At 41.7% G+C, this 21,841-nt stretch overlaps 1 protein-coding gene across 7 annotated transcripts in view; it reads left to right on the plus strand.

Moving 5' to 3' along the window:
* Positions 1 to 229: 229 nt before the first annotated feature.
* The window catches only part of SUPT20H (SPT20 homolog, SAGA complex component), a 53,283-nt gene continuing 31,671 nt past the window's right edge, over positions 230 to 21,841 (plus strand). For 2 of the 7 annotated variants that reach the window (XM_079778754.1, XM_079778756.1), the window contains exons 1-10: positions 234 to 523; positions 2,477 to 2,568; positions 5,462 to 5,497; positions 6,894 to 6,952; positions 7,223 to 7,289; positions 13,244 to 13,370; positions 15,125 to 15,228; positions 17,682 to 17,798; positions 17,915 to 17,968; positions 21,697 to 21,836. In XM_079778754.1, the coding sequence (XP_079634880.1) occupies positions 2,566 to 2,568; positions 5,462 to 5,497; positions 6,894 to 6,952; positions 7,223 to 7,289; positions 13,244 to 13,370; positions 15,125 to 15,228; positions 17,682 to 17,798; positions 17,915 to 17,968; positions 21,697 to 21,836 (707 nt within the window). In that variant the 5' untranslated portion in view covers positions 234 to 523; positions 2,477 to 2,565. Of the gene's footprint in view, positions 524 to 2,476; positions 2,569 to 5,461; positions 5,498 to 6,893; positions 6,953 to 7,222; positions 7,290 to 13,240; positions 13,371 to 15,124; positions 15,229 to 17,681; positions 17,799 to 17,914; positions 17,969 to 21,696; positions 21,837 to 21,841 lie in introns of all 7 variants that reach the window. The other 5 variants (XM_079778753.1, XM_079778752.1, XM_079778750.1 and 2 more) reach the window with 5 other exon arrangements.

The following is a 21,841-nucleotide window of genomic DNA, read 5'->3' on the forward strand; positions in this document are numbered from 1 at the left end:
GGTCGGGGGGGTTCGGGGGGTGGAAGGTGGGGCTGTTAACCAACCCCTGGCACCCACGCCCCCCGGCACCCACGCCCCCCGGCACCCACGCCCCCCGGCACCCACGCCCCCCGGCAACCGCGCCGGTCCTCCAGCTCCACCTCCTCCTTTCGCTGTCGCCAGCGCCCGCCCCTCAGCGGCCGGACGGAAACGGAGGCGCCGGAACAGGCCGGGACCGCGCCCACAGAGGGCGTGCGCCGGGGCGGCCGAGAGCGAATCCCCTCGCGAGTCCCAGCCGGGCGGCGGTCCGCACTAGCGGAGGGCCGAGGCCTGCGGGGAAATCGCGCGAGAGCCGGCGGCCGAGGTCAGAGGTGCGCGAGCCGCTTCCGGCGTTACGTCCTTTGCGGAGGCCGGAGAGGAAGACGGTGGGCCCGGAGACTCGGGCCCGGCTGAGCCCGCGCCGTCGCGGCGGCCGCCTCCGTTGGCCTGCACGGTCCACGAAGCACGCTCTTCATTTCAGTTTGACTCTGGGTTCCAGTCACAGGTATGAAGCGCAGTCACGCCGCGGCGCTGCTCGGGGGCGGGCTTCTTGGTGTCCATGTTGAATCCAGGCCGCTCCTTCTCCTCCGAGTTGCGGCGTATTGCGGGAAAGCCTAAGTTGTTACCAAAGCTGGAGCCGTTGGAGGAAGCTCGGGTCCGTCACAGAAGGCCATGGACTCGATTGCGATGTGACAACTGTGTTAATGGCTGGTTCTCGCCATGGCTACCGGAGTTCAGAAACGATCTCGGGGAATAACTGCCCCCGGCAGCCATCCCCCGGAGCCACCATATTTCTCTGAATACAATACATCAAATATAAAATGTTTAGCAAGATTTTCCAAGTTAAATTAAGTACAGTACGGTGGTTTAATAACCATGATGTAAACTTGCAGCAAAATTAAGAAAAAATTATGTTAACCTGAGCAGAATCGGGTCTTTATTTTAAATGCTTGGCTTTTAAAAATCTAAAAACAGGTGCTGGGTTGACTGGTCTGAAGGTTGTAAGGTTTAGTAGAAAGAATCTAAAATTAAAGTTGATAGTGATCTGAATTCCACTAGTGTGACCGTGGGAAAGTCGCTGGTTCTGAGTGCCTTACTCTGTGAAGACGACGGTGACAGTGGTTTTCTCAGACTTCTAGTATGTGTATCCAGCATAAAGTAAGAATGTTTGGTGTGTAAGTGATAGTAATTGGTTTTTGTCTGTAATACTTAAATAATTTAAAGTCACTAAGCCTTCTTCACCCCTTTCCCCCAGTTTATGGACAAGAGATCTAATTTTACACTTGATGTTAGCCAAAAGGCTGAGAAGCTATTAGAGATCTAATTTTAAAGCCATTACGTTTGCCTGTATGTATAGTATTTAATCTTTAGATTCACTGGTCAAATTTTTCATCTTGACTTGAATTCGTATTAAATCTCCTATGAACTCTTGAAGAGGAGGATTAATGTCTTAATCATTTTTAATGATTATTCCTAATTTGGGTCGTTTTTTCCCTCCATCTCCTTGCGTCCCTCCACCCCCCCCCCCCCCCCCCCCCCCCACACACACACACACACACCTTTTAATAAACCTAAACTGGCAAAACCTAAGCTTTGGGTTCACCAAAACAAGCCAAACGAATTTTACATGGAAAATACTATTTTCTGTTATTTGCAGATATGCTTTTAGTTCGCCTGTATAGACAGACAGACACGGGTTACAAGGAATTAGGTAAAGAATTCGATTAAAAATAAGCCTTATTCATTTGGCATCACTTACAGAGTAGACATACACCATCTCTGCTTGAGGCAGAGAGGCTGCAGTGGGCTGGCTTTAACTGACAGCACCTTTGAATCACTTGGGGAGTTCCAAAAATGTTGATCCCGGGGCCCTACTCCAGACCAGTTAATGAAACTCACTGGAGGGTGATACATGGGTATTCCATTTTTTAAAGCTCCCGAGATTACTGTGTTTGGCAGTCAGTATGAGAACCCTTGTGTTCGAGAAATGAGATTCTTCAGAAGTGTATCCAGTGTGCTTGAGGGACTGCAGCTGCATCTGGAAAATGTAGCCTAGGGTATTTGGGGGAATTGTCAGCAGATATGATGAAGTGTATGATTTGTAAAGTGAACTGTAGAGCAATCAAGGCCAGTGGGAAGGTGGTTACTAGTAATCCAGAGGAACCAATGAGACCAGTAACAATGAACTTTTGTTCTTTTCTCTCCTGGATGTTAAATATTTTTGAAGAAAGTGAGTAATCATTTTAACTTGCAAACTGTATTTTGCCCTACCTAGTTAAAAGTGTACTTTTCAACAGTGAATGGATAGATTGTGGCACATGAATTTCATTATTGCTGATTATTAAAAAGTATGTTAGAAAAACATACATCTCAAATAATTTTTCTTATTACTTACTAAATTATATCATTTCTCTTATTAGCTTTATGTTAATATGGGGGTTTGTTTTTGCTTTTACAGTGCTATAAGATTTATCTTAAAGGCATGGTTTTCACCCTACTTCATCAACGCAGTTAAATTTACATTTTGGACCCCTATTTTATACCACAATGGTAAGCTACAGCTCAGTATGTTATTTATGTTTTAGATTATTCTATTTCTTTATCTCCATAAAAATATCTGTATTATAGATACAGAAATCCTCTTGCAATCTGTTCAAGTTCTCTAACTGGGAAATTACTTAGTAATTACATGCAAAATTTTCTCCACAAAATAGGGGGCTCATCTCTCAATTCTCTGTTAAAATTATTATATCCAGGTTATACAGATAATCCACCTGTCTTTATCTTTATAAAACATTAAATAATATGTACTTCTATTTATCATAGTCCAAATCATTGGCAAGGAGGATGGGTATAAGTATGATAGTTTTGGGGGCGTCTCATATTTTAAAGTTTCTCTTAATTTAGATTTAAATTTTTTTTTAAACAAATGTAATGTGCTTACTTTAAATAACATTTAAAACATCAGTTTTAGTCTTCTAATGGCACATTTCTGTTCACTGACTTACAGTCACTAAACATACGTAGGGCTGGGCATTTAACTTTTGTAACTAAAAATTAAAGACAAAGGGGGAAAAATACTTTCTAATGTTTTAAAGAAGTAGCAACATTTGACAGTACGAGAATAAATGAACACTGACCACCATGTTGAATTAGCCTCAGAAAACATTTGTCTCCCTTCTCCTTTGGGATCTTGCCTCTCTACCCCTGCTCTATTAGAGACAAGTAGAGCAGTTGCAGCGAGGTTCACCCCTTGCTTTATATTTTGTATTAGCTAATCATTTCTTAAGTATTTGAAGAAGGTAATATATAAATGATGCTTGTATTTACATATGTAGGTATATCTCACTAAATTTTTTGAGGTTTTGATTTCAGAAGTGAAATATTTACTTGAGAAGATTTACTATTTTAAATTGTCTTAGAGGGTATATTTGACTATGTTTATTATAATTCTTATATATAAACTTTAAGGTTTTATAGCCAAATAATTGAAAGAACCTTATGTATCTGTCAAGTGTATATATCCAGAATGATGTTTTTGTGCTTAAAAATGCATTATACTCAAGAATGTCATCTTGCCCAGTTTTGTTGGGAATTTGACCCTCATAAGATTTTTTAAATAAATTGTGAAACATTTATTTCAGCTGAATCTTTTAAAAGTATATATTTCACTTATTACACTTTAGGTGTTTGATAATGTGGATTGTTTTTTATTGCAGTCTAAATTAAAAGGCCAGCTATTTTTGTAATCATCTGATTTCTTCATCCTTAGGACTAGGGCGGCAGGATCACTTAAACCTTTCCATGATTTCCAAAGTCTGGCAATATTTATTCTTCCCTTTACCTTTTTGGGTTTTGGTGGATGCTGAGAGGTTTTACCCCATGCAACTTGGTAGATTGAATTGTTGGAGTCTACAAAATAAAAGAGAAATTTTTAGATCCTTGTAAATAAAAAAAATGAAAGTTCTGTGCCCCTTAGTCATTAAAAATGACTGTCATTGTGAATGAAAAATACAATAACCCTGTGCGGTACCCAAACCACAAAACTAGGAATAGAAAACACTGGCGGTATATTTGCTTAATTTTGTTTAAAACCTAGTACTTTTTATTTTTTTGTGTCCTTACAAAAGAAACTTTACAGATAGGAAAAATAGAAATTATTTTCTCATTTCTCCCTCTTACCTTAAAATAAGGGTCTCCAAATAACAGATGAAGGATGGGAACCTACTAGTAGATCTTAAATTGTACATGTACTAATAATACTATATTTTATCAACTCTAAGATGCATTCATTCTCTTTTACATTTTAATATTACTGAATTGAAGATGAATCTACAATCAGTGACATCTTAAAACTGATAGCACATTTTTCTTAATGCTACCTACATTAATGATGTGTGCTTATAGTTGATGTTATCTTAAAGTCGTTGAAACATGATAATTAGCCATTATTTAATTGCATTCTACTAGGCACTAACCTAAAAACATGTTAAAGAATCTCTGCCTTAATATATTGGGACTTTCTAAGTTGATGATAGGTATCAATATAATAAGCACCCCCAATTTTCAGGATTCTTAGAAGATTAGGAGAGTTTAGTCTTTGCTTTACTTGAATTGTATACTTGATGTCCAATATATTTTACTGAATGGTGCTCTTAGAATGTTGAAGAAGCTAAAGTTTATAAAATGGTAGTAGTTACTATCTCCAGCCCATTACCCTGTATCAGTCTCATGCCCTGGCCAAAGAAAGCTATTTTAGCATTTCTTATCTAATTTGTTGTCATAATCAGGTGCCTAAGACTGCCATATTTTTTTCTTTATAATATACTAGAGGCCCGGAGCACAACTTCTTGCACGGCAGGGGTCACTCGGCCTGGCTGGCAATCGGGGCTGATCAGGGCCGCGAGAGTTGGCTGGCAATCGGGGAAGTTGGCAGGGGTCACTCGGCCTGGCTGGCAATCGGGGCTGATCAGGGCCGCGAGAGTTGGCTGGCTGGGGGAAGGGACTGCGGGAGGTTGGCCGGCCAGCCCAGTTGGGGCCATTGGGGCCCTGGGAGGTTGGCCTGCTGGGAGGAAAGGCTGCAGGAGGTTAACCAGCTGGCTTGATCAGGGCCAGCCAGCTGGCCAGGGGGAGGGACCACGAGAGTTTGGCTGTGGGAGTGCACTGACCACCAGGGGGCAGCTTCTGTGTTGAGCTTCTGCCCCCTGGTGGTCAGTGCACGTCATAGTGACTGGTCAACTGGTTTGGTTGTTTGGTCGCTTAGGCTTTTACATATATAGATATTGAGCATACAATGGGGGGTGTGGAGGAGAGAAAAGGAAATATATTAGACTTATTTTAGAAAATTAAACTTAAGCATTTAATTACAAATGTTACATGTATATTAAATTGCTTTTTGTGAAAATAGCTAATATTACCAAATACACTATTTACTTTTTTACAGCAGCAAGCTTTAGAACTAGCTTTGGATCGTTCAGAGGTAAGGCGTCACTAAGTTATATATTGAAATAGTATTGACATTAATTGACAAAACTCAGTTTTAAGAGATTTTGTTCTGATTGTCAGAGGAATACATTAATATTTTAGGGCAAGTATGCAAATAATTTTGCTGTAAATATATATAAATACTGGGCAATGTTTGAATCAACTGTTACTTTAAGTTCTCAGTTAATAATGCTGTAGAATAAAAATTAAATAGTACTTCAGTTTAACTATTATTTAAATGGACAGAATTTCTAAAATCATGTTTTCCTATTTTGACAAGTTTTCTTATTGCTCAGTTGAAGGGGGAAATAGCCAAAAAATTAAGTCCTTGTAATTGGATATGCTCTGCATATTCTAAACAACCATAAAATATACTGAGAATATTTCTGAGTTGTGAAGTCACATTTGCTTATAGCAATGAAATACTGTGCTAAATTTTAGTGCAGTTTAAATTTCACTTATCTATAACACTAGAGACCCAGTGTATGAAATTCATGCATGGGAGGGGCAGTCCCTCAGCCTGGCCTGCACCCTCTCCAATCCGGGATCCCTCGGGAGATGTCCAACTGCCTTTCGCAATCCAGGACCACTGGCTCCTAACCGATTGCCTGCCTGCCTGATCGCCCCTAACCATCTCTGCTTGTCTGACTACTCCTAACATCCTCTGCCTCGTCCCGCACCTGGGACCCAGGATTCCCTCCTCTGGCCGGTCACAGGCACCCAGAACCCGGGCTTCCCTCCCTCTGGCTGGCCGCAGGCACCCAGGACCCGGGCCAGCTTCGCCCGGGCCGGCCTCAGCCGCAGGGGACTGTGGGGTGGGTGGCTTGTCCCTCTCCCAGGGCACAGGCGCTGGCGCCTGGGACCAAGGGGTGGGTGGCTTGTCCCTCTCCCGGGCCACAAGCCCAGCCACTGGCGACTAGGACCGTGGGGCGTGCGGCTTGTCCCTTTCCTGGGCCACAGCCTGGCTGGTCCCCATTCCTCTCTTGCGAACTCATTTGTGCCTGGCTGGTCCCCATTCCTCTCTCATGAGCTCATTTATGCCTGGCTGGTCCCCATTCCTCTCTTGTGAGCTCATTTGTGCCTGGCTGGTCCCCATTCCTCTCTTGTGAACTCATTTGTGCCTGGCTAGTCCCCATTCCTCTCTCCCCAGTGTTGAGTGTCTGAGCCATTACTAACAGCATGAGGGTGTGATGACCATTTGCATATTAGCTCTTTGTTATATAGGATATTTAGAAGTTAAATTGTTTTTCTTATAACATATAATTTAATAGGACTCAGAGACTTGAGTGACTGAATAGCCTTTTTAGGCTTACATGTGTTTTAAACATACTTAAAACAGAGTTCATTCACTAAGTAAAAGGCAAGCTATTTCATAAACTTTTCTTTTTCAGTATGTCATTGAAAGTGCCCGACAGAGACCTCCTAAAAGGAAATACTTATCTACTGGACGGTATGAATACTTCATTAATTAATGACTTTAGATTCATTGAAATATGATGAGAGCCACCATTTACTGCATTCTAAATAGGCACTACTAGAGATGTTATATTATAGGTACTTGGCATATATTAAAACTTTCTTAGTTTATATTAGCCATGTCCACTTCACCTCCAATCTTAATGAATTTGGGGTGGGGGGGAATGAGAAAATTTGTTAACATTTATTTTACAGTGATTATTATATTCACATTATTTTTTATATTATCTTTATTAAATTTTAGAAAATCTGTATTTCAAAAACTTTATGACTTATATATTGAAGAATGTGAAAAAGAGCCTGAGGTTAAGGTAAGTACACATTTTATATATTGGTACGGCTTTTGAAATGTAGAGGGTAAAAAAATGTACAGGAAGAGGGTAATTTGAAAGAGTTACATTTGAAGCAGATATTTATATTTTTGTGAATGACCTAACATCTTTTTCCGCCAAATTCTAGCCAGTTTTACAGCTGACCCAGGGCTCCGGCTACAAAGTAGAGATCACATGCTTAGGTAGGAGATGGGAACAGTGTTTACTGAGTAACAGAATATCCCATTAGTAAATCAGAAGAAGTATACTAATATTAGAGACCCGGACTGCTGGATCCCAACCTTTCACCTGCCTGCCTGATTGCCCCAGCCTGATCACCCCATAAGCACTCCCTGGCCAGGCTGATCGATGCCTAACTGCTCCCTTGCCAGCCTGATTGCCCCTAACTGCCCTCCCCTGCCGGCCTTGTTGCCCCCAACTGCCCTCCCCTGCAGGCCGAGTCCCCCCCAACTGCCCTTCTTGCAGTCCTGGTCACCCCCAACTACCCTCCCCTGCAGGCCTGGTCGCCCCCAACTGCCCTCCCCTGCTGGCCCGGTCACCCCTAACTGCCCTCGCCTGCCAGCCTGGTCACCCCTAACTGCTATCCCCTGCTGGACTGGTTCCCCCCAACTGCTTTCCCCTGCAGGCCTGGTCCCTCCCATCTGCCCTCCCCTGCAGGCCTGGTCCCCCCCTAACTGCCCTCCCCTACAGGCCCGGTTGCCCTTAACTATTCTCCCCTGCTGGCCTGGTTCCCCCAACTGTCCTCCCCTGCAGGCCTGGTTTCTCCCAACTGCCCTCCCTTGCAGGCCTGGTCCCTTCCAACTGCCTTTCCCTGCCGGCCATCTTGTGTCCACATTGGGGCGGCCATCTTTGACCACATGGGGGAGGCCATCTTGTGTGTTGGAGTGACGTTCAATTCGCATATTACTCTTTTATTAGATAGAATATTGTGTAGGGTAAAAGTAGGTTTACAGTTTTAAGTAAGTGAAACAGTTTATTCTTTTTTATAAATTTCTTTAATATATTTTTTTTATTGATTTCAGAGAGGAAGGGAGAGGGAGAGAGAGAGATAGAAACATCAATGATGACAGGGAATCATTGATTGGCTGCCTCTTGCACATCCCCCACTGGGGATCGAGCCCTTGACCAGAATCGAACCCGGGACCCTTCAGTCTGCAGGCCGACACTCTATCCACTGAGCCAAACCAGCTAGGGCCAGAGTTCAATCTTATACATTACTAGTAGCCCATTTGCAGGAAGAATCCTGCAAGCAGCCGCTGTGGCCGTGTGCGCTGCTGCTGCAGCCGCCATTGTGGCCCCCACGCCTGCACCCGTGCGCCGCTGCCACCCGCCCTGCTCCACCCGGGCTTTCCCTCTGGCAGCCACCTTGCTTTCCGCTTTTCCTCCCTCTTCCTTCTAAGTTGTCTTCAGTCTTCACTCCTCCCTCAGCATATGCAAATTAACCGCCATCTTTGTTGGGTAATTTGCATACTTGCCCTGATTGGCTGGTGGGCGTGGCTTTGGCTGGCGGGCGTGGCTTGGTCGTAGCGAAGGTGCGGTCAATTTGCATATTACTATTTTATTAGGTAGGATTACTTACTAACTGTATTATTTTCCATATGAACAACTGTAAATCTATTGCCCTACCCTGTGTATTCTTTTTATATGTATATGTATATGTATATATATATGTATATGTATATATTTTTTATTGATATCATAGAGGAAGGGAGAGAGAGAGAAACATCAATGATGAGAGCGAATCATTGATCAGCTGCCTCCTGCACCCCCCTTACTGGGGATCATGCCCTACTGCAGATGTGCCCTTGACTGGAATCAAACCTGGGACCCTTCAGTCCGTAGGTCGACATTCTATCCACTGAGCCAAACGGGTTAGGGCCCACCCTGTGTATTCTTTGTTTCTTTTCCCTTCTGAGAAAGTATTTGTAGACTGAAGATAGGAGGAAAGTAACCTGTTTTCTTCATGGTGATTTGTACTGGAAAGTTAAAGCTAATATAGGGCATGTAGGAAAATCAGTTGTGGTAAAAAAGGTGAATTTGGTCACAAAATTAGTTCATGGCCAGGTTAAATTAAATTTTTTTTTATTTAACATAAAAATATGGGCAGTTGAAATGTAATAAAAATTGATTTCCTGATATTTATTGTGCTATTAAGTTATAAGGACCTTAAAGGGCTCTTTGAGCTTCTGTTATCTGTCCTTAATTTAAAAATGAATATCATTTTACCATTTAGGTTAAAAAAAAATCAGTGGAGCCCTAACCGGTTTGGCTCAGTGGATAGAGTGTCAGCCTGCAGACTGAAGGGTCCTAGGTTCAGTTCCAGTCAAGGTCATGTGCCTTGGTTGTGGGCACATCCCCAGTGGAAGGTGTGCAGGAGGCAGCTGATCAATATTTCTCTCTCATTGATGTTTTTAACTCTCTGTCCCTCTCCCTTCCTCTCTGGAAAAAAATCAATAAAAATAAATTTTTTTAAAAATCAGTGGAATTCCTGTAGTGCCTAATCTTTGAAATCTTAACATGAGGAGAAAAATGATGGTTAAACTAAAAATAAATCTTACAGTAAGTTTTGCGTAAGTTTTATTGCGGTATAATTGATGTATAATAAATTTCACATCCTATCTAATAAAGAGGGAATATGCTAATTACTGCCATGCCCTCAAAGATGGCGGCGCCCACAGCCAATAAGGAGGGAATATGCTAATTGACTGCCATGCCCTCAAAGATGGCAGTGCCCACAGCCAATAAGGGGGAATATGCTCATTGACTGCCACGCCCTCAAAGATGGCGGTGCCCAGTCCCCTCATACCCCCTGGGGCGGCAGGCATGCGGCAAGTCCGGGCCGGCCTTCAGGCGGGCCCAGCCTTGCCCCGCGCCTGCCTCCGGAGTCCCCCATTCCCCTTAGCCCCCCAGCTGCCCAGGGCTGGCCTGAGGCGCAGGCAAACCTCGGATGGTGGCTGCCCAGCCGCCCAGGGCCATCTGAGGCTCAGGTAATTAGGGCAGACCGAGGCTTGCGCTGCCGGCAGTGGCAGCAGCAGAGGTGTGATGGGGTGTCGCCTTCCCCTGATCGCTGGTCACCTCCTGCCCCTGAGGGCTCCCAGACTGTGAGAGGGGGCAGGCTGGGCTGAGGGACGCCCCCTCCAGTGCATGAATTGTCATGCACCGGGCCTCTAGTTAATAATAAAATAATAAAAAGATATATTTTGTAATTTTGACATGTATACACCCATAAAACTCTCACAATAATCAATTTAATGAACTTTATCTTCATCTCAGAGACAGAACTAAGATAGGACAGATATATTAAGATTCTATATTAGATACGTGGGGAGGGGTTTGGGATGGGAATGGGGGGATGAGAACAATTATGTGATACCATAATCAATAAAGAAATTTTAAATAATAAATAAATAAAAATAAAAATCCTATCTAATAAAGGAGTAATGTGCAAATTAACTGTCACTCTGCAACAAAAATGGCGGCTCCCATAGCCACAAGATGGCGGCGCCCAGTCCTCTCAGCCCCGCCGGAGTCCCCCAGTCTCAGGGAGGGTTGCCGCTGAGAGGATGCAGAGTAAGTGGCCTGGTGAAATGCTGCCCAGAGGCCCTCCTGACCCTTTATAAAAAACAAAAACAAATTCACTCCCCACGGCCTGCTCCCCTGCCAGCAGCGGCAGCCTGGGCTGGGGTCTCAGCCTGGGAGGGGCACACACCCCCAGGGCGCAATCCCCTGCCAGCTGCAGCAGCCTGGGTTCTCCACCATTGCGTCACACCACCCAGGCAGATATGGAAGAATCTTAAATGTTTCTTTTTAAAAAAATACATTTTATTGATTTTTTACAGAGAGGAAGGGAAAGGGATAGAGAGCTAGAAACATCTATGAGAGAGAAACATATATCAGCAGCCTCCTGCACACTCCCCACTGGGTATGTGCCCCCAACCAAGGTACATGCCCTTGACTGGAATCGAACCTGGGACCCTTGAGTCTGCAGGCCAATGCTCCATCCACCTAGCCAAACTAGTTAGGGCTGTCCAATATGTTAAAGAAAAAACCCTATCTAATAAAGAGGGAATTATGTAAGGGAGAGCATTTGGGGGTGACTGGGTTGTCAGGGGAGGGCAGTTGGGGACGATTGGGCTGGCAGGGGAGCAGTTAGGCATCGATCAGGATGGCAGGGGAGTGGTTAGGGGGTGATCAGGCTGGCAGGCAGAAGCAGTTAGGGGTAATCAGGCAGGCAGGTGAGCAGTTGGGAGCCAGCAGTCCTGGATTGTGAAAGGGATCCCAGATTGGGATGAGGGACACCCCCCCCTAAACCCCCAGTGCACGAATTTCATGCACCGGGCCTCTAGTAAAAATTATAAAAGAAACAAAAAAAGATTATGTATTAGGAATGGCAACCATTGTCCACCAGGCAAATCTGGCTTACTGTGTATTTCGTAAATAAAGTTGTATTGGAATCCAGCCACACCTATTGGCTTATAATATCTTTTCTATGGCTGATTTTACAATGCAACGACAGACCTGAGCAACACAGACCATATGGCCCACAAGCCTGAAGATACTAGCTTGTCCTTTAAGAAATTTTCTGTCCTCTGATCTGTATGTTCACTCCAGAACTACATGGGAACCAACTTGTTTTTAAATTTGGGGGGGGGGGGGGGAAGGAGGGGGAGAGAGAGAGAGAGAGAGAGAGAAGGATCAATTGCTTTCCACACACATCCTGACTGGTGATTGAATCTGCAATGTGACCTGCCTGGAAATCAAACCCAGCATGGGATGCCGCTCCAACCAACTTGTTATCTTGAAGAATATGCATATTGTCAAAATGTATCTAACTATTCTGTCTAATGTCAGATTGTGAGGTTTTTTCATCATTTGAAAAGACTTTAAAATTTTAGTATCTTTAGTAGTATTTTATTTTATATCAAAGTGGTTAAAAGTTATTTTGCCACTTTTTCAAATTTGAAAATGCAGTATTTTGAGACTATGGTAACAACAGATCAAGAATTGTAATTACTTTCTGCATATGACTCTATACATTTTTAATATGTGATACTCAAAACATGTTTTTTGAGATCATGTAAAAATGAATATTCTATTGACTGATATCTTTCACAAATAAGATTTCATGACAGGAATTGTTTATCTGTAATTGGGCTTTATTTTAAGTCATGTACATTTCTAAAATAATGGATTTTGAAATATGTGTATTATATTTTCTAATGGATTTTTCCTTTGCTTTTAAAAATTTTTAATTTTAATTTTTTTTAGAGAGAGAAGTTTCGGGGGAGAGAGAGAGAAACATTGATTTGTTGTTCCACTTATTTATGCATTCATCGGTTGATTATTGTATGCACTTAAACCAGGATCAAACCCGCAACCTTAGTGTATTGGGACAATTCTCTAACCAACTGAGCTATCTGGCCAGGTCTCTGATGGATTTCTCTCTAACAAAATGGTTTCTAAGGAGTAGTCAAAGCAATTTACAGAAAATTGCTTTAATTGCCCACTTCCTCTTAACAATTAGATATTTTTGAGTTTAACATTCAATGTATTTGAGCTGTTGAACTTGTATAAATTTAATTTAGGCCATAAAATATTTAAGAAATGTGCTCCTATAACAGTACGACCAAAGAGAATGCCCCAAATTCTTCATTTGTTTATAATTATTTCACTTTTTTTTTGTTTTTATAGATCACTGTTTTTTCTTTGTGGTACAAATTAATTTACATAAAACAGCAATAGATAATTAAGTTTACATAGATGTTATGTACTTGGCAACTATAATGTTTGTGAATCTTCCCTATGTATTCAGCATCATAATGTGGAATGAGCTCTAAAAGGTTAATTCATGTCTGCTTTTGTTAAATCATAGTAATTTTTTTGGTAAGATTATGCTGGATTGTTTTCATGATCTCTGCCTCTTTTTAAAGCAGAAGTTAAGAAGAAATGTGAACTTGTTAGAGAAGCTTGTCATGCAAGAGACATTGTCGTGCTTAGTGGTCAATCTATACCCAGGAAATGAGGGATATTCTTTGATGCTCAGGGGAAAAAATGGATCAGGTAAGAACCTCCAGAGGGCAGCAGCCACAAAAGTCTCTCTGCCTGGCAGAATATGCTGTCTTTTTTGTTTGTTTTTTTTAATATATTTTTGTTTATTTCAGAGAGGAAGGAAGAGGGAGAGAGAGAGAGATAGAAAAATCAATGAAAGAGAATCATCGATGGGCTGCTTCCTGCATGCCCCTTACTGGGGATTGATCCCACAACCCGGGCATGTACCCTGACCTGGAATTGAACTGTGACCTCCTGGTTCATAGGTCCAATGCTCAACCGCTGAGCCATGCCAGCTGGGCAGATGTGCTGTCCTTTAGAAGGATTTTCTTAACCTGGTAAATGGTCTGTCCTTCAGATAGTGATGACATGATAAAAGAAGACTTTGATCCCAACTTTTCCTCTATATTTCGTTAGAATATTAGAAGTTATCTCTAATGTGATTAATCTTCCTGAAATATGCATTTGAGGAGTGTTTTTTTTGTGGGGGGGGGCGTAGAACTTCAGATTTTATTCTTGGTGCAGTGGAAGCCACTGGAAAGGGTTTATTTTTTCCTATTTTTTTAATTTAATTTAATTTTTTAAAGTATTACATATGTCTCCTTTTTCCCCTGATCGACCCCTCCCTGGCCACTCCCACCCCCCAGGGCAAACCCCCACTACCCCAGTGTCCTTGTCCATTGGGTATGCTAATATGCATGCATGCAACTCCTTTAGTTGATCTCTTACCCCTTCCCTCCCCCTGCCTTCCCTCTGAGGTTGGAAGGTCTGTTCTGTGTTTGAGGATTGTTTTGATTGAGACAGGTCATTGTAGTTTAATTGTAAAAGATGTAATTTAAAAATGTCAAAATTCTTTCATTCAATTGCCGTTAATATTTTAAGATAGTATGAGGTGTTTTAAGTTATGTTTTTCTTCTACATTTTGAATATACTGTGTCTGAAACTTTAAAAATTAAGCAGACTTACTGCCTTTTGAGTAATTTACATATGTTAACATTTTGTTTTTATTTTCATGTGAATTTGAAAATAGAGTTTTAAAATATATATAATCTTAGATTTCACTAAAGAGCCATCACAAATTTTGATATGGTGATAGTATGAGTTATACAAGGAACTCACCTGGTTAAGTGTTGATAATTGTAAAATGTTATACCAAGAGAATTTTGTTCTGTAATGACCATTTTTCAGATTAGGTACCAAATTATCACTGATTTCCAGATTTGATTAAGCAATCTTCAATGACTTTTCAGTTATCAGCCATTGGAATTTTGTCATATTCTAATTATTGTACTGCTGGTCATAATTTGTATTTTGATTATTATGCTAGATGTTTTTCCATGAGATGTTAGGTGTTTTTTTCCTTTCTGATCTAAAATTCTTTTTTCTTTTAAACTATGTTTTTACTGATTTTAGAGAGAGAGGAAGGGAGAAAGATAGAGAGCTAGAAACATCAATCGGTTGCTTCCTGCTCACCCCCACTGGGGATGGAGCCAGCAACCCAACAGGGAATCCAACTGGTGACCTCTTAGTTTTGGTTCAATGCTTAACCACTGAACCATACTGGCCAGGCACCCTGATCTAAAACTCACCCAAGTCTTTTAGCAGTATATAAAGTGATTCTTTTATAAGACATACAAAAAGAAGGCCTTTAGGAGAGCCTTTTGGCTTTATTCTCTTTGGGTTTTTGGGGGGTTTTTTTGAAAACTCATTTAAATTATGCACCCAGCCTCATACTTTTCAGAAACTTTATTTTTTTTTTAATTAAGATTCTGAGACCATTCGACTGCCTTATGAAGAAGGGGAATTGCTTGAATACTTGGATGCGGAAGAATTGCCTCCTATCTTGGTTGATCTCCTAGAAAAATCTCAGGTACAATTTTTTTCTTTTAAACATGTCCTTAGATTTGTCAACTATATTGTTTTATAATAAAGGATATTTATCTGTATCCTCAACAGTGCTTAGAACATGAAATGAAACATTATTGGAAACAATACGAAAATTGGTTTATTGTGGGATATGTATCCTTTAGGCTACACTGAAATGTGTACATTTAGTTGATTCTTTTATAATTGCTATGAAAATTATCTCATCCACAGGAAATCTCCCTTTAACTTCAAGCAATAAATTATGGAAGAAATCACTTATTCCTTTGGCTTCACCCCAGCCATACTCTGTTCTGTACTGAGGAAAAGGAAGCCTTAAGATGAGTGCTAGGAGATGTTTTCTTCCTAGCACTAGTTTACCAGTATCCCCACATCTCTGTCCACACTTTCTGTCTGCCTTCCTGTTAAAATGGATGAAGTAAACTATTCCTAAGGCATCTTCTCCATTTTTTTTCTGGATCCTCCTCCTTTTCAGTGACTTGCTACTATGACCTTTCTTCCTCTCTTCTATCATCTATTTTCCTCTCTCTTTTAGTTAAAAAATACAAGCATATTAGTACTATCTCTTAACTTAAAAAATTCTTTTCTGTTTGCGTCTGAATTGGTCTCTTTGCAAAACTCAGTGCAGATGACTACTTTCTTCTTGAGATAGCTTTCTTTTGGCTTCTGAGACATCACATTTGTGGTTTTCCGCTTTTCTCTGTAATGCTTCAGTCATCTTTGCTGTTAACTCTTCCACCCATAAATATGTTTGATTTTGGGTTCAGTCCTAGGCACTGTATTCTTTAGTAACACTTTCTCCCTGGTTGATCTCAACCAGCTTTATGAGTTTTAAAATGACTTTTAATTTCTTGCTTATCTCTCTCACAGTTACCATTCCAAACACATATTTACTAAGATATGTAATAACTCTTTAACTTAACATGAAAAAACACAACTTTTTATTTTACCTCCCAAACCAGTTCTATTGCCAGTATTTTTAATCTTTAAAGGGTTACCCTACTCTTACCTTTTACACCCAGTTCATGTGCAAATGTCAACTGTATCTTGAAAGTATATGGTCATGACCTGCTATATTTACTTTGCTAAACTTCTGCTTTCATTTTAGAACCTGAGAAATAAATTTTCCAGAGATTAAGCTTATAAAACAAAAACAAAAAGAGGTCTCTGCTTGAAGTTCTGTAGTGTCCTCTCAGTGCACAAAACCCCTGATCTCATTTCCACTCAGTACACTCGAGCCATGTATGCCTTCTTTCCAAACTAAAACCTTAAGCTATTGATCTGCTATTCTTTCTGTTTGGAGTGATGTATTCCACATATCTGGCATTGTTGCGATTCAGATCTCAGCTGAAACATCACTTCTTCAGCGAGGTGTTTATCTCAGCAAACAATCTAAATTAGCCCCTTCCTATTTTATTTCCTTTGTAGCATTCACCACTGTGTAAAATAATTTTTTTAATTTTTTACATGTTTATTACCTGTCTTCCCACACTGAGAACAAGTGTTGTCTTACCACTGTATCCGTGAAGCTTTGTGGATAGTGCCTGGCACATAGTTCATATTGTAGTAACTCAAATACTTGTTAAAAAGCATAATGACGGATAGCATAGAAGTCACAGTACGCACTTAAAATTTTGAATGGGAGAAAAAACAATATTGTGAGTGATTGACAAGTGATAATTATGATGATTTAAGCCATAAAGACTCTTTGGACTTAGAAAAAGGACTAGGAAACTATTTTTAACAGAAGATTATTTTAATTTATAGTTCGCTTTCTTCCTTTTATTAATAAAGACTGTCTGCTGGAAATTTTAGCAAATAATAGCAATTTTATTTATAAGCTGAAACTCATAACAGGGCTGATGGACAATTAATAACTGACAAAATTAGCAAAGTATAATTGAGCCAATTAACAGCAATTTCCATGATCTGTAATCTATATATATAAAATAGAAATATGCTAATTAACCAGGACGCTGTAACAAGTCAACTGGACAGGAGGAGGTTGCGCGCTCAGTGTTGGGGCCGGGGCGGCAGGGCCTCTGTGCACCTGCACTGGGGGAGGGCCTGATCAGCACCGGCCACGGCTGCTTCAAGGACTGGAGAGGGAGGCAGGGCCAGACCGGCAACTTGAGGGTGCGCGGCGCCGTGCGATTTCGAATCGTAGGCTAGGCTCTTACTATAAAATGTAAATACCAAAAGTCAGTCTATAACTAGAAACTATTTAAATTGCTTCTTGGGTCAGAGTAATGAACAGGAAATAGTTCCTTTTAAAGGGTTTATATATGTAGTGGTAAACCCTCTAAGAAAAGCTGTTTAAGGGTATGTGAAGGACCAAAAACATTGCATGAGAGTAAAGAATCCAAAACATTCAATATAAACTCACTTATTTAGGCTTTTGAAAAAAGACATTTACTCAAGTATTTTCACTTAAAACAGGTTAATATTTTTCATTGTGGATGTGTCATAGCAGAAATACGTGACTACAGGCAGTCCAGTAATATGAAATCTCCAGGTTACCAAAGTAAGCACATTCTATTACGTCCAACAATGCAGGTAAGGCATGTTTAAGAAGTATTATTTAGAATTTATTTGAAATTTATTTATTAAATGTCTTCATATGTTTGTATGCCTATACATTAATGTGGTTTTAAATTTTTTGTTTGTTCTAGACTTTAATCTGTGATGTACATTCAATAACAAGTGATAACCATAAATGGACCCAGGTTAGTTGCCTCTATTTAATCCCATACAGGCAAAATAGAGGATAAAACAGCAGTTATCATTAAGTTAAGCAAAGAATACTTTCTGCTCAATTTTATTCATGTGTTAAGTTTGGGATTTCTTTATAAGCTTTAGAAATTAAGGGTCTCTGTGTAGTAATTCCTCAAGGAACTAAAACAGTTTAGTCCCATTTGCTTTAGGACATAGTGAAATAGGGTCAGGTTGACTTCATCTGCCTAATGTAAAAGTTAGTTTTTTAAATCCCTCTCAAAGAAAAGAAAGATGTTTTGTTTGTACAATGGTTACAAATAGATACTGATTTTCTATCATCTAGGATTCTGAAACAGGCTTAGTCTGTTTTTACCATTCATAGTGGGATACTCTTGCTCCTGAGAATAGCCAGTACCCCTCCAGTGCTGGCTCAATATATCCGAAAGGCCCACTCACAGGAATGCTCACTTATTTCTCTGCTGCTGTAGAGAGAAATAGTTACTAAACCAAAGAAAATAGCAATAATTAGAATTATTTAATCTATGAAAATCCTAATATATAATAACCCTGGGTCCAGCACATCTACAACGACCGGGAAGATCGACCAATTGGAAGTCAGTCCTGCAGTCAGCGCTAGGTTGCCATGGCGACCCAGCACTGACTGCTACTGCTGTAGGCATGGTGACCCAGCACTGACTGCTGAGGGGGCTGCGAATCAGGCCCAGAGAGAAGCCTGAAGAGAGGAGCAGGGTCTGATCCGTAGCCTCTGTGGCAGCTGTTGATCAGCACTTGACTCTCTCTTTCTCTCGGGGCATGGTCAGCAGCCTCGCCTCCATTTCTTTCCAGGCCTCCACTGGGGCTGCTGATCAGCCCTGCCTTTCTGATCAGGCCCCGTTGATAGGCCCAGAGAGGCTGACTGGCATAGAAACCGACCAATCAGAACCAAATCTGGGTGAAGTGTGAGGAGACAATGGCTGCCTAGGAGGTGGAGCTTTTGACGCTGACTGGCATAGAAACTGACCAATCAGAACCAAATTGGCCGGCAGAGGAGGGCATTTGGTGGTGAGATCAGGCCTGCAGGGGAAGGCAGTTGGGGGCGAGATCAGGCCAGCAGGGGAGGACAATTGGGGGTAAGATCAGGCCGGGGGGGGAAGGGCCGTTGGGGGCGAGATCAGGTCGGCAGGGGAGGGCATTTGGAGGCGAGATCAGGTCGGCAAGGGAGTGCATTTGGGGGCGAGATCAGGCTGGCAGGGGAGGGCAGTTGGGGGCGAGATCAGGCCCGGGGGGAAGGGCCGTTGGGGGCGAGATTAGGTCGGCAGGGGAGGACAATTGGGGGTGAGATCAGGCCGGCAGGGGAGGGCATTTGGGGCAAGATCAGGCTGGCAGAGGAGGGCAGTTGGGGGCCAGATCAGGCTGGCAGGGGAGGGCAGTTGGGGGCCAGATCAGGCCGGCAGGGGAGGACAATTGGTGAGATCAGGCTGGCAGGGGAGGGCAATTGGAGGCGAGATCAGGCTGGCAGGGGAGGGCAGTTGGGGGCCATCAGGCCGGCAGGGGAGGACAGTTGGGGGTGACCAGGCCAGCAGGGGAGGGCAGCTGGGGGTGAGGTCAGGCTGGCAAGGGAGGGTAATTGGGGATGAGATCAGGCTGGCAGGGAAGGGCAGTTTGGGGCAAGATCAGGTCGGCAGGGGAGGGCAGTTAGGGGCGAGATCAGGCCGGCAGGGGAGGGCAGTTGGGGGTGACCAGGCCAGCAGGGGAGGGCAGTTGGGTGCGATCGGGCCAACAGGAGAGCAGTTAGGTGTTAATCAGGCCGGTAGAGGAGCGGTTAGGGGTGATCAGGCTGGCAGGCAGAAGTGGTTAGGGGCATTCAGGTAGGCAGGCAGGCGAGCGGTTAGGAGCCAGCAGTCCCAGATTGTGAGAGGGATCTCAGATTGGAGAGGGACACCCTCCCCTACCCCCCATGCATGAATTTCATGCACTGGGCCTCTAGTATTATTATAAAGTAAGATTCAGTTTATCAGTAACTATCAAGTGTTATATTTTACTTTGGGGCTATAATCTTTTTGTTTAAAACAAAACATTAAAAACTATTAAAAGAATATTCAAAAACAAACTCATTGGTCACCATTGGAGGTTGTAAGGGCATTAGTTTCTTACTCTGAAAATTGATAAATAAATTGATAAATAAATACTATAGTATATATTCTGCTTTTCTGTATGAATTGTACATTAGATAGCCCAATAGTAACTAAAGGTAATTCTTCTTTAGGACAATTTCAGCTAATAGCTACAAAAGAAATGATAGACTTGAAAATATCATCACTTGGCTATCTTAATGAAGTAGGGAATTTAGACAGCTGAAATTTTCAGATTTGAAAAACCATTAGATTATAGGTTCATAGGAATTTTTATAATGGAGAGATCTGACTAAACCCACTGGTCTAAAAGTGGGATATCATTGTGTACGTCCTGGTGTGATGCCTGAAAAGGTACACAATAATACCAATGAACTCTTGTCTAAAAATATAGAACCTGAATTAAGTCTCTCCTCTATATCTAACACTTATAGAGAATTCAGGAAATAAACAAATGGCAAGATGAAGCAACCAGCCAGATTCAGTTAAAAATGATATTATGAGGAAGGAAGTGGTCAAATCCAACAAATCAGTTGTGTTAGAAAAGAAAAAATGTTATCATTACAGAATAAAAGAAAAATGTTTAAGAGAGAAAAACTAAAATACAATGTGCAGGTCTTATTTGAGTTCAAATTCCAACAAACCAATTAAAAATACATTTTTGAGATAATGGGAAATTTGTAGACTGGATATTAGAAGTTCTTATCAATTACAGTGCACGCTGAAGTGTTATCAAGTGAAATAATAGTGTCAGAAATGTATTTTAAGTTATTCAGCAAAACAAACAAAAACAAAAAAATTTAGAGGGGCAAGTAGTTAAATGAAATTGGGTGTTGGTACATCCTATATACTCTTTGGAATTATGTACGAAGGGTTTACATAGTATTAGTGTAGTCATCTATACATATAAAAGCTAAGCGACTGGACTGGTGGAATGACCAGAACAACTGATCATTATGACATGCACTGTGGCAGCCATCGTCCCCCCCAACCTCCTGTGGCCCCTTCCCTCAGCCAGCCCCGCCCCCAGTCGGCTGCCCCCACCCCAATTGGTGGCAGGGCTGGCTGGCCAACCACCCACGGCCCCTCACCCCAGCCAGCCTGGCCTCAATCCGCCCCCATTGGGGCAGGCTGGCCAGATCCCACCCATGCACGAATTTGTGCACCAGGCTTCTAGTTTTTATTATAATGAAATGAAGTTGAGTATATAATTGGGACTATTATTTCCTAGTTATTAAAAATGCTCTGATCCATCTTGATCACCCTATATGCTTTGTAGAAGAGGATTTTAACTGTTTTGTTCACTACTTTATCCCCCCCTCCTAGAAGAATGCCTAACACATAGTAGGTGTTCAGTAAATATTTGCTAGATTAAGGAAAAGCATCCTTACAATTTGACCACTGTGTACACTGTACTGATTACTGAATTTCCATTAGTAGTTTCATTATGCTGACAAGTTTCTGAAGTTTACCCACTCAATTAGAACTTGAAATAATATATTTTCTGTAATCCTTAGCAGAGTTCAGAGGAATATTTCTAGGTTAAGTGATATGTTTGATTTGAAAATCTTACGTTTGGTACTGACATGTGCTCTTACACATTTCAGGAAGACAAACTTTTGCTTGAGAGCCAACTGATCCTAGCTACAACTGAACCACTGTGTCTAGATCCTTCTATAGCTGTAACATGTACTGCAAATAGATTGCTCTATAACAAGCAAAAGATGAACACACACCCAATGAAACGGTAAT

The sequence above is a fragment of the Cnephaeus nilssonii genome (assembly GCF_951640355.1).
Source record: "Cnephaeus nilssonii genome assembly, chromosome: 8".
NCBI classification, from domain to species: Eukaryota; Metazoa; Chordata; class Mammalia; order Chiroptera; family Vespertilionidae; genus Cnephaeus; species Cnephaeus nilssonii.